Here is an 11,936-nt window from a genome sequence, read left to right as displayed (position 1 = left end):
CCGGTATCGACATCAACACCCAACTTTTGTTCGTTGAACCAACTCAATCCAGGTAATATAGTAGTCTCTTTATTGATCAAGCTGTCAGTATACACATCACGCTTCCGGAGTCGATGGTCTTCTGCCAATTCTGTAGCATTAACTTTGTCGAAATCAAGCTCAATAAATCCACCAATATCTATTGATGGGGCTTCGACAGGAACTATTGCTGAGACTGCAAGTAAGCCATTGACAATTGCAGAAGCTAAAAAAAAATGTTAAGCTGCATTAGTTTTGGTCAAGCATGTTTTCTCAATATATACCACGATACAAGCCATTGATATTCAGCCAAATGTGGAATCTTACTCCGTAACAGCACTTCAACATCGGTTGCAATAGAGATAAGATAACGATTTTCTGCACAACGGCTTTTCAAGAAGGCAGTTTGTTTTGACGTGAATGGAGCTTGGAATGTTTAACCTGGTTCAAATTCTTGCTTCTTTTGTCAGCTTGATGCCACTTTTTCATCATCAACTTGAAGTTGTAATTCTCCATTTGTGCTGACATGGAGTGGAAGAACGTAAACTTATCTCCTACAGTTTGTCCTTGTTCATATAGGCGCCGTACATGTGCCGTACGTCAAATTCAGAGAAAAAATTGAATTTAGGGAACTTGTGTCTCTTCAGATTTGAAAATTTAGTGGCTAAAGGATGATAGAGACTATTTCATGAAAATCAATTGAATCTTCGAGCAGTATGGCATGAATCTTAATCTTCCCAAATCTTCGCGATTTGTCTAATATTATATGCAAACTAGATATATTTTCGCAACTGATTAATCTAACACACTGATGGCGAGTATTCGAAGTGATCAAGAAAAAAGACGAAGGGCCAGAGCCAGGGTCCCCATATCATGCTACATGTGTAGAAGGCGCAAAACAAAATGCGATAAAAACAAGCCTTTTTGCAATAGTTGTATCACTTTTGGAAATACCGATTTATGTACTTATGAGAAGCATCCATGGATGTCAATGGACCACGATCTGGAAACCCAGAAAGAACTCGACGAGCTACGTGACAAGGTGAGGACATTAGAACAAATCGTGGAAATGCAACAGCAACAATTGAACGTTTCTTCATTCAGTTCAGACAATACTTTGGTCAATGATCAACCGGAAAAAGATGATATAACACTCGAATTAAGCAAGGCATTTGATGGTCTCACAGTGAAGAATTCGATCCTCTTCTATTTTGGCCCCACTTCGCACACATCTATCTTTATGAATGACACTTATTCCAAAACAATGTTCGAGGACTATACGAGAGAACAATTACAAGGCTACAGAGAACAATATGAGATTCCCTGCCCCAGAAAACTATGCTCCGATAGTGGAAAGCCCCCGGATGCGTCTAAAGTTGTCTCTGATTTACCTTCATTAAACATTGTCATGTTTCTTTTGGATCGTTTTTTCGAGATATGCTATCCTTTTGCTCCATTCATAAACAAGTCTTCTTTCATGGAGGAGGTAAAGATAGCACTCGTTCAAAGGGGAGGCCACACAGTACTTACACTGGAAGGCAGACTGTTTCAAAGTACAATTGCTTTGGTCTTGATCATGATGAGGTTCGCTTATCTCACGCTTCCTTTTAAACGATACTATTCCAACAATCTTCAAGGGAATATCCACCAAATGATGAAAGAGATGATAGGGCTGCTGATTGAAATCCGACCCTCATATATCAGTCGAGCCAATATCCTCGTGTTCGCTGCTGGATGCTTTAACAAATTAACTCTCAGAGCAATTCAGGCTGCCCTCCTATTACGAACATACAGACTGTACTGCCCTGAATCAAACGAATCAGGAACTGAGTCTAGTATTTTGACAGGGTCTCTAGTACAGATGGCGAGAATTCATGGAATTCATAGGGATCCTAAATCATACGAGTGTAGCATTGTTGATGAGGAAACAAAACATTTGTGGAGCAAGATATGGGCTCAACTAGTGTTCATGGATGCATCACAAACATTCAATTTGGGAGGTCAATTAATAATTCATGAAGAGGACAACTTCCCATTTTTGGACACACCAAATTTTTCAGTCGTCGAAGAACAGCCACTTATTCTAAGGAACTTTGCATTGAAAGCTCAGGTATCCCAAATCATAAGAAAACTTATTAAAGCAACGGGAAAAGGTGACTCCACCAAAAGGTCATCACTTTTAGAACTGGCCAACGAGATCAAGCTTCTATTGTGTAACAAAATCCGAATGTTCGACCAACTATATCATGTTGAAGACGTGGTAGATAACAATGCTTGTGATCGAGCGCTTGAATTCTGCTTACGGTTAGATTTAACCTACAAGATCTTCATCATCAATTTTTTACTCTACGCTTCTGCTGATGATTTCCTTGAGTCACATTTGAAGGAAATGTATTTCACTACTGTGATTGAAAATTGTCTTATTATTCTCAGGATAGGACTTGCATTCTGTGACACACCATGTTCATTTTTCGGCCCTCAATTGGAAAAGTTGATTGCACAAAGTATATTTCTATCATTGTATCGAACCATGGTATTTACAAGTTCGATAATTTTACGATCCATGGATGGAACACTTTCGTTGAACAGTGCAATGAAAAATTTCAGATCTCCTGACTCTTCCGGGCTTGTTACATGGTTGGACATTGATTTTGATAACGAACAAGTTGGACTTCGCAATTTGCTTAAAAAGTTACAGCATCTTCACGACTCTAGTAAAGAATTGGCTTCTACATATTTTACAGGCTACAGTGTTTCCTGGGGTATGAAACACGTATTGAATTATTTCCGAGCCCACTACCCCATCCTAATGGATGTTAATGACCAACTGGTTTTGCCTGATCAATTCAATGATGTATTTTTCAATCTTGAAGAAATGTGGAGAAACGAAACTATGATTAACTTTGACAATGTTTTCGCAAGTTTAGATTCCGAAATTCACGACTTGGAATAATCATGGTCCACGGCGACAACACACGATTACAAATATTCAGATGGTACTTCGCTTTAATGCTCGTATAATTTTCGGATCGCAGCTCAACATTTCCCCACATTACCCCGATAATCGGGGGAATTATTCCGCGCATTTGTCCCACTTGCGGCAAACATTCCCTTTTGGGACGGCTTCTGGGAAAGTTACCGCAAGCAGTGCGTCTTGGCCCCCGCGGGTATCGGGGTATCGTATTTGCCGATCAACTATAAAGTGGCACTTTTTCCATCATTTTGGTACCAATTGACTTACAATGTCGAAAAACTTTTATGTTGAAGAAATCTTACAGCAATTGACTTTGGATGAGAAAATTAGCTTGTTGGCTGGTCGGGATTTCTGGCATACAGTACCAGTCAAGCGGTTAAATATTCCATCGATTCGAACTAGTGATGGCCCCAATGGTGTCAGAGGAACCAGATTTTTTAATGGAGTAAAGTCCGCTTGCTTTCCATGTGGAACTGCGTTGGCTTCAACCTTCAACAAGGAGTTGTTAAATGAAAGTGGTAAGCTCATGGGAGAAGAAGCCAAACATAAAGGTGCCCATATTTTGTTGGGACCTACCACCAATATGCAAAGAGGACCTTTAGGGGGCCGTGGGTTCGAGTCTTTCAGTGAGGACCCATACTTGGCTGGAATGGTATCTGCTGCCATTGTCAATGGTGTGCAAAGCGAACATGTTGCAGCCACCATCAAACACTATGTTGGTAATGATTTGGAACACGAGCGTAATGCTAGTGACTCAATTGTTACTCCTCGTGCAATGCGTGAAATCTACTTGGAGCCTTTCCGCTTGGCAGTCAAGCACGCGAATCCCAAGGCTTTCATGACTGGTTACAACAAAGTTAATGGAGAACATGTTTCTCAATCAAAACTCTACATTGACGAGATATTGAGAAAAGAGTGGAATTGGAATGGACTTGTGATGTCTGACTGGTTCGGAACTTATACCACGAACACCTCGATTGAAAACGGATTGGATTTGGAAATGCCTGGTCCTACCAGATTCAGAACTCAAGCTGCTGTGGGCCATATGATCCAAACCAGAGAGTTGCACATTAACGATCTCAATGCCAGAGTTCGTAATGTGTTGGAAATAATCAAGTATGCGCTTGACTCTGGAATTCCTGAGGATTGTCCTGAAGACGAAAAAAACAACACTGAGGAAACAGCAAAGCACCTTCGTGAAGTTGCTGGAGAGAGTATTGTGTTATTGAAAAACGAGGGCATCTTACCATTGCAAAAAAATGAAAAAATTGCTGTTATTGGTCCCAACGCAAAGATAGCTGCGTACTGCGGAGGTGGTTCTGCTTCATTGAGAGCTTACTATACGGTGACCCCATACGAGGGTATCACCAAAAAATTGGGAAAAGAGCCTCCATATACCACTGGTGCTCATAGCCACAAAACCTTGCCAGATATGGGAAGAATCACCAAAAACCCTGTAACCGGTGGAATGGGACTCAACATGAAGTTCTTCCACGAGCCTCCTACAGAAAAGACAAGAACTCAATTTGACGAGGTGGATATCGACACTTCTCAGGCATTTTTGGCAGACTACTACAACAAAAATTTAAAAGGAAATTTGTTCTGGGCCGATATCGAAGGTGAATTTGAAGTGGATGAATCTGGCGAGCATGAGTTTGGCTTGACGGTGTGGGGAAGTGCACAATTGTTTGTTAACAATAAACTTGTGGTAGACAACACCAAGGACCAAGTTGGAGGAGATGCGTTTTTCAACTTAGGCACAATTGAGCAGAAGGGAACCATCAAGTTGGAAAAAGGTGCAAACAATAAGATAAGAGTGGAGTTCGGTTCTGCTCCTACATCCACCATCAAGACTCAAGATTCAGTTGATTTCGGTGGAGGTGGAGCTGTGCGTTTTGGGTTCGCCCAGATTATCGATCCACAGGAGGAAAATCGCCAGGGCAGTTGAAATTGGCCCAAGTCCGTCGACAAGGTGGTTTTATCGATTGGATTGACTCAAGAATGGGAAAGTGAAGGTTTTGACAGACCTAATATGGACTTGCCTGGTTACACCAACGACTTGGTTAGTGCGGTTCTTGAAGCCAATCCGAATACGGTGGTTGTAAACCAGTCGGGAACTCCCGTCGAGTTCCCTTGGCTCTCGAAAGCCAAGGCATTAGTGCATGCTTGGTTCGGTGGTAATGAGACTGGAAATGCAATTGCCGATGTTCTTTTCGGCGATGTCAACCCCAGTGGAAAATTAGGCTTATCATGGCCACTTCGTGTTCAGGACAACCCTACTTTCCTCAATTTCAGAACTGAAAAGGGTAGAGTTCTCTATGGTGAAGACGTCTTTATTGGATACCGGTACTACGAAAAGTTGCAGAAACAGGTGGCATTCCCCTTTGGCTACGGTATATCATACACCAAGTTTGAGTACTCCGACTTGAAGGTGACCGCAGACGACAAGGAAATTAAGGTTTCTGCAACCATCAAGAATACAGGTGACATCGACGGAGCAGAAGCTGTACAGGTTTACATTGCACCCAAATCTTCTTCGATTAATCGTCCAGTAAAAGAATTGAAGGAATTCACCAAGTTACCAATCAAACTGGGCAAGCTGGCTACTGCTTCATTTACATTGTCCTTGAAGGATTCCATTTCTTACTTTGACGAGTACCAGAACGCTTGGTGTGCTGAGAAGGGTAACTATGAGGTTCACGTTGGATCAAGTAGTGATGATATTGAGTTGATCGCGGAATTCACCGTGAAGGAAACCAAGTACTGGCATGGTCTTTAAATAGTGAATCTAGTGTGTTCTTGTTTGTTGTAGAGTTAAAGGTAATTGCCATCATCGATACCAGTTGAAGATGAAGCGGCCAATACCTTTTGCATACCGCTTATTCAGCCTTTATTGTAAGGAACATAACGGTCAATTTGAGTCATCGGAGAATCGTTCTTCGTGTCTTTCTTGGTTATGATAACAGTATCACAAGACGACACTAGTCGATATTGGTTGCAAATTTCCTGTTCGTTTTTCAATAACAAGTTTGAAGATTGTTTGAGCGTCGTTTACCGTCTCAAACCAGACCGGAGACTACGAGGCCGAGGTTTGCACCATCATCATCGCCGACCATCCATCTTTCACAACCTACTAGGGTGTTCTTCGAAGTCAATTCCAGCCTTCTTGACACCCTTTCATACAGTTTTTCTCAAGTGGCATTTAATGATAGCACCAAGGGGTTCTGCCAAAAAGATTCATCAACAGTCAAACCATATCCATGCGTGATCTGTGCCGGCCTTAACTCTGAACCGCGATATGGAAATGATTTCGATGTGCCGCTTACGTAACCGGGTACATTTTTTGCGATGAGCATCTCGAAATCTTTCAATCCCCATCATGTCTGACGAGGTTATTTGGCAGGTTATCAACCACCAGTTCTGCGCCTTCAAGATCAAAACAACCACGAACCAGAACTTTTGCAGGAACGAATACAATGTGTCTGGTTTGTGTAATCGTCAATCGTGTCCACTTGCAAATGCTCGTTATGCAACCGTGAAAAATGTAGATGGGAAACTATACTTGTATATGAAAACAGCCGAGAGAGCACACATGCCATCGAAATGGTGGGAGAGGATCCGTCTTCTGAAAAACTATAATAAAGCTCTTGAACAAATAGATGGACGATTGCAATATTGGCAAAAATTCTTGATCCACAAGTGCAAACAGAGATTAACAAGGTTGACCCAGGTGGCCATTACCGAGAGGAGACTAGCATTAAAGGAGGAGGAGAGACACTACGTTGGTGTGAAACCAAAGGTCAAGAGAAGAGAGGAAAATCGTGAACGTAAGGCACTTGCAGCCGCCAAGATTGAGAAGGCCATCGAAAAAGAATTACTTGAAAGATTAAAGAGTGGAGCTTATGGTGACAAGCCATTGAATGTAGATGAAAACATCTGGAAAAAAGTTCTTGGGAAGGTTGACGAAGCTGAAGACGAGGAAGAGGAATTTGATGATGAGGACGAAGTTGATCTTATTAGTGATGACGAGAGTGATGTGGGTGAGGTTGAATATGTTGAAGATGATGGAGAGGATGAGTTGGTTGATTTGGAAGACTTGGAACAGTGGCTTGGAGACTCGTCAGAAGATTCGGAATCTGATAGCAGTGATGACGAAGTAAGTGGTGGAAAGCGGAAGGCACCAGAATCTAATGAGAAGAGAAAGAGACGTCCAAGAGTGGAAATAGAATACGAACAGGAGCAAGAACGAGAGCCGTTGACCAACATAGCGACTTCGTAAGGGAGGTTCATAAGTATCTAATTGCATATTATAATAGGAAAATTATCCTCGCAACCAATGCCTCTAGCTACTTTTGATAGAGAACTTGAAATTCTTTGGGCAGTTGCTGAATGAGACCTCATTCTTAGACATAATAAAACCAGTAGAACACTGTACTTAAGGGACGGTAAAGTTCAATTCATTCAACGACTTTTCCAGTGCTATCCACAATTGAAGGAGGTAGTATGGATTCCATTCATTGCCCGATCAATAAGAATCGCATAGCTTTAAAGCAGAGAGTGAGCAACATGAGCAGAGATTGAGCAAGCAAGTGATACTCTGGTATTCTCAAGGGGAGCCAATACCTCTGTGGTCACTTCTTTCTTTTGGTAAAGACAACCTCTCTCTTTGCCAGAGAAATCAGGAGAAAGCTATTTTTGAAAACTGAGCCTCTGCTCAACGTATTTGAGGATAAACCCGCATTAATTGTTGGTTTTGGAATGATAAAAAGCAACAATCATCAACTTATCGCTCAACTTTTTGCACCCATAGTAATCCAGCAACCCCACTTTTCGGAGCCGTTTTCGGCCGTTTTTCGCAACATCTATCGGAGAGATTTTTCGAATATAAAAGGAAACCCAAAGGATGTGAGCTGTTCTATTCATCAATTCACTCAATGGCTCCACTCAGATTGAACTCTGGGCCTTTCAATGCCAATTATAGGTTATGGAACCTGGAAAATACCCCACAATGTGTGCGCGGACAGAGTCTATCAGGCAGTGAAATCCGGTTACCGCTTATTTGATTGTGCTCAAGATTATGCCAACGAAAAAGAAGTTGGAGATGGTTTGAAACGAGCCATGGATGATGGGTTGGTGAAACGAGAAGAATTGTTTGTTATTTCCAAACTTTGGAACTCTTATCATCACCCTGATAACGTTGAAAAAGCACTTGATGTCACAATGAAGGACTTGAAGCTTGACTACATTGATTTATTTTTGATCCATTTTCCAATTGCTTTCAAATTTGTTCCATTTGAGGAAAAGTATCCTGCCGGGACCTACTGTGGAGATGGTGATAAGATCATTTTAGAGAATGTGCCCATCATTGATACTTGGAGAGTGATGGAAACGTTGGTTGAAAAGGGTAAATTGAAGTCCATTGGGGTATCCAATTTTAATGGTGCAGTCTTGATGGATTTGCTTAGTAGTGCCAAAATTCGTCCGGCAGTTTTGCAGATCGAACATCATCCATATTTGCAGCAACCACAATTGATAAAATGGGTTCAAAACAATGGTATTAAGGTGATTGCATATTCATCTTTTGGTCCTCAATCATTTCTTGAATTGAAAAATCCTAGAGCACTTGAGTGTAAACCTTTGTTTGAACAAGAAGACATAGTTAGAATCGCAGCAGCCCATAATGTTTCACCAGCAAAAGTGCTTTTGAGATGGTCTACTCAAAACGAAATAGCTGTCATTCCAAAAGGTGATACTCCTGAGCAATTGGCACAGAATTTGCAAGTCAACGATTTTGACCTTGGTGCTGAAGATTTGGCTGCAATTGAAAAATTGGACAGAAACATTCGTTTCAACGATGCGTGGGAATTTGCTGGTCTTCCTACATTCTACTGAGGAAAAAGATTGAAAAGATAAAAAAAATTTTAGATTCAGTTTGTTCAAGTGTTGTTCGTTCGGTTGCAAAATTATAGATTTTCGCAAATAAGGTATACAGTTTCAGCTATTTTCATCTTGTCCTCTTTTCATTTTTCTTCCATCAAAAGTTCACTTGCAACGCCTCGTTGCTGCATGGAAAGGCTGTCTAGAAATCTATATTTGAACCAAACGCGCACCGGCTGTTTGTCAACACGCTGCGCCATGCCGTTATGCCCGATTATGCCCGAAGAAGCCGGCTTATATCCGATAGACAATAGAATAGGCTATTTCGTTACTACATACGAATTTGTAAGTCAGATCAGTGCGGCGGGTCATGCATCCGCACGGCTACGGCAGTGCTCTACTCTGCATATACCGCTATCTGACACATCCTCAGCATTCAAGTCTTGGCATTTCTGCACTTACGCGCTTAGATAATCGTGCGTCGGTGTCGACGATATAGATCAATAAAGGAGGTTGCAGCCATTTTTAGAACATGCAAGAATCAGAGATCATACAAGGCTGAGCTGCATTATCGATACTCGTAATTGCAAATATTTATATTGGTGGCATGTGGCTCAGAATTCATTCGGAAAATTATGCCAATTTCTCTTGAATCTTGGATACCAAGTCATACTCCAACTCTGACCACTTTGAAATCAATCGCCACCACCCATGCCCCAGGACTTTCATCTACTTTGACTTCTGCCCTTGCGAAAGCGTCCACTGCTACCGTTACGGCAGATCTTTATGATATTTCTCAGCAAATTAGAGGTGCCCAAGCTTCTCTTACCATCATTAGTGCTGAAAAGGTGCTTGCCACTGCAACGGAAGAGTCAGTTAAGGCTCGAGCCACCCAAGCTATCTTTGCAGCCACATCAAATTTAAAGGAATTGGCTGATGAACAAAACTTGTATGATACCACACTTAACCGTCCTGCTAACATTATTTATCTTGTGGTATTCTTCATTCAATTCGTATACTTTTTGGTCATGGTGTGGAAATCTCGTTTTCATTGGTTTAACATCACATTTATTTGTGGATACGGTTTGGAATTTGCCGGGTTTCTTGGTCGAGTTTTAAGTTTCAGCGATAATACTAACAAGGACTTTTACTTACTTCAATTTCGTGACATTGACCATTGCTCCAGCATTCATAATGGCAGGAATATACTTTTTATTTGCCCAATGTGTGGTTATATTTGGAAGAAAGTATTCCATGTTAAAGCCAATGTGGTATTCCTATTTCTTCATTGGATGTGATGTACTTTCCTTGATCATTCAATCCATTGGAGGTGCCATGGCATCCACTGCTTCCAGTAGCAATGAAGATCCCACTACGGGGAAAAACGTTATGATTGTTGGTATTGTGTTCCAGGTGTTTGCCATGACAGTTTTTCTTGGCTTTTGGTTTGTGTTCTTAAAACGATGCTTTTTCAAAGTTGTGGATCATGAAGACCTTCCTCCAGACTACGCTATGCATTCCATGGCCAGATCCACACCTGCCAACTATATTAAGATGCTTTGCAATGGTCGCTCAGTTCGTGAATATTCAGCGACTTATCGTGAGCCAGTTTACAACCCCAAATATGCAAACATACGTCAACGAGCCGCATTCAAAGTCTTTCCTGTGGGAATCACCGTGGCAGTGATTGTGGTGTACATTCGTTGCGTTTATAGAGTGGTGGAATTGATCCAAGGTTTTGACGGCTACTTGATGACCCATGAGATTTACTTGATGATTTTAGATGCTCTTATGATTGCATTATGTGGGTTTATCTTCCTTCCTTTGCACCCAGTATGGGCTATTGGTTCTGAAAATGTCATCAAGAGAAGAATGATTACCCAGAACCAAGACGAGAAGGTTGAGGAGAAGGAAGAGTGGTCTGAAACGGTTTCCAGCGTTTAGATATGAAACAAGCCTTAGCCATTGAAACATGCTTTACCAGGCCAAGATTATGGAATTAGCACCAAATATGACAAGTGATGATTGATTTGGTTGTAGATTGAGCAGTATTATCCAGTATTTGATGCCAGGCTACTCTTCTTTCATTTGACGTTGTTTAAAGCTAGGAAGTGAATCGAGATATTCTGTAACGAATTCGCAGCCATTGATTTAATTTCATGTTTCAAATCTTCGGAACATTCAATCGCTACTCTGCATGCGGGCTATCTATTTATATCGAGCGGCTGCAGCAACTTTTACCTTAAAGCGGGGCAGATCTAAAAATGCCAAGCCCAGCAGACAATGCAGCGTGGAGTTACTACTGTTAGATTTTACGGCTAATTAAGAAGCGACGAATAACATGGTAGTTTCCCATTGGCGTTGAACCATTAACAAAGTTCTTCTAAAAATAGATTGGCAACTAAACCGTGACTTACCGCATAGTAATTCTCACAGTTTACGAAAAGTGTTTTGCTACTGCCAAATACGTCAAACACAAGTTTGCGCTTGTGAGCCAGGCTGTGCATATGCTTTATTGGTGCGCATCTGCATTTTGGTTCATCAATCGACAAATCGGACCATCTCCTTACGTCAGCGTGCATGGCTGCGCCGTTACCATTCGTAAAATTGCAACCATTAACAATGAAGTCAAGATGAGAAACTACTCAGCCTTTTCACCCCTCCATGTAATATATACACTTCAGTTCCCAATCATAGCAAGCTTCAGCAATCAAATGTCATTTTCGTTCGCTTCCTGGGTTCCAAGCCATACACCTACTACAACCACTTTGAAGTCAATTGCAACTACTCATACCTCTGGCCTCTCTGCTACGTTATCTTCTGCCATGGTAAGTTGCTGCTACTGCTACAGGCTCAGCAGCTCTTCATTATTATTCGTTACTTGCCAGGGGAGCTCAGGCTTCGCTTACCATCATAAGTGCTGAAAATGTACTTGCAACCGCTACTGACGAAACCATTAAAGTCGAGGCTACTCAGGCTATATTTGCTGCTACTTTCAACTTGAAACAGCTTGCTGACGAAGGAAACTTGTACACTCTTCCCTTGAACAAGATTCCCAATATCATAT

At 41.5% G+C, this 11,936-nt stretch overlaps 7 protein-coding genes across 7 annotated transcripts; all 7 read left to right on the top strand. All coding sequences in view use genetic code 12, as the record gives it.

Annotated features, from left to right (window-relative positions):
* Positions 1 to 829: 829 nt before the first annotated feature.
* On the top strand, positions 830 to 2,971 carry PGUG_02294 (uncharacterized protein; the record flags this gene model as incomplete). Its single annotated transcript, XM_001486573.1, has 1 exon — positions 830 to 2,971. The coding sequence occupies one exon, from the start codon at positions 830 to 832 to the stop codon at positions 2,969 to 2,971; it is 2,142 nt and encodes a 713-aa protein (XP_001486623.2).
* A 289-nt stretch (positions 2,972 to 3,260) lies between these two features.
* On the top strand, positions 3,261 to 4,940 carry PGUG_02293 (glycoside hydrolase family 3 protein; the record flags this gene model as incomplete). Its single annotated transcript, XM_001486572.1, has 1 exon — positions 3,261 to 4,940. One exon carries the CDS (start codon positions 3,261 to 3,263, stop codon positions 4,938 to 4,940), a length of 1,680 nt encoding a protein of 559 aa, XP_001486622.1.
* An 84-nt stretch (positions 4,941 to 5,024) lies between these two features.
* PGUG_02292 (uncharacterized protein) lies at positions 5,025 to 5,771 on the top strand (the record flags this gene model as incomplete). Its single annotated transcript, XM_001486571.1, has 1 exon — positions 5,025 to 5,771. One exon carries the CDS (start codon positions 5,025 to 5,027, stop codon positions 5,769 to 5,771), a length of 747 nt encoding a protein of 248 aa, XP_001486621.2.
* Positions 5,772 to 6,371: 600 nt separating this feature from the next.
* Positions 6,372 to 7,271, top strand: MAK16 (ribosome biosynthesis protein; the record flags this gene model as incomplete). The annotated part of the gene is made up of 1 exon (XM_001486570.1): positions 6,372 to 7,271. One exon carries the CDS (start codon positions 6,372 to 6,374, stop codon positions 7,269 to 7,271), a length of 900 nt encoding a protein of 299 aa, XP_001486620.2.
* A 689-nt stretch (positions 7,272 to 7,960) lies between these two features.
* Positions 7,961 to 8,884, top strand: PGUG_02290 (uncharacterized protein; the record flags this gene model as incomplete). The annotated part of the gene is made up of 1 exon (XM_001486569.1): positions 7,961 to 8,884. The coding sequence occupies one exon, from the start codon at positions 7,961 to 7,963 to the stop codon at positions 8,882 to 8,884; it is 924 nt and encodes a 307-aa protein (XP_001486619.1).
* Positions 8,885 to 9,504: 620 nt separating this feature from the next.
* Positions 9,505 to 10,167, top strand: PGUG_02289 (uncharacterized protein; the record flags this gene model as incomplete). The annotated part of the gene is made up of 1 exon (XM_001486568.1): positions 9,505 to 10,167. The coding sequence occupies one exon, from the start codon at positions 9,505 to 9,507 to the stop codon at positions 10,165 to 10,167; it is 663 nt and encodes a 220-aa protein (XP_001486618.2).
* Positions 10,064 to 10,813, top strand: PGUG_02288 (RTA1 domain-containing protein; the record flags this gene model as incomplete). The annotated part of the gene is made up of 1 exon (XM_001486567.1): positions 10,064 to 10,813. One exon carries the CDS (start codon positions 10,064 to 10,066, stop codon positions 10,811 to 10,813), a length of 750 nt encoding a protein of 249 aa, XP_001486617.1.
* Positions 10,814 to 11,936: the final 1,123 nt, after the last annotated feature.

The sequence above is a fragment of the Meyerozyma guilliermondii genome, genomic scaffold (assembly GCF_000149425.1).
Source record: "Meyerozyma guilliermondii ATCC 6260 scaffold_2 genomic scaffold, whole genome shotgun sequence".
Classification (NCBI taxonomy): Eukaryota; Fungi; Ascomycota; class Pichiomycetes; order Serinales; family Debaryomycetaceae; genus Meyerozyma; species Meyerozyma guilliermondii.
This window is presented reverse-complemented; position numbering and strand designations above follow the sequence as displayed.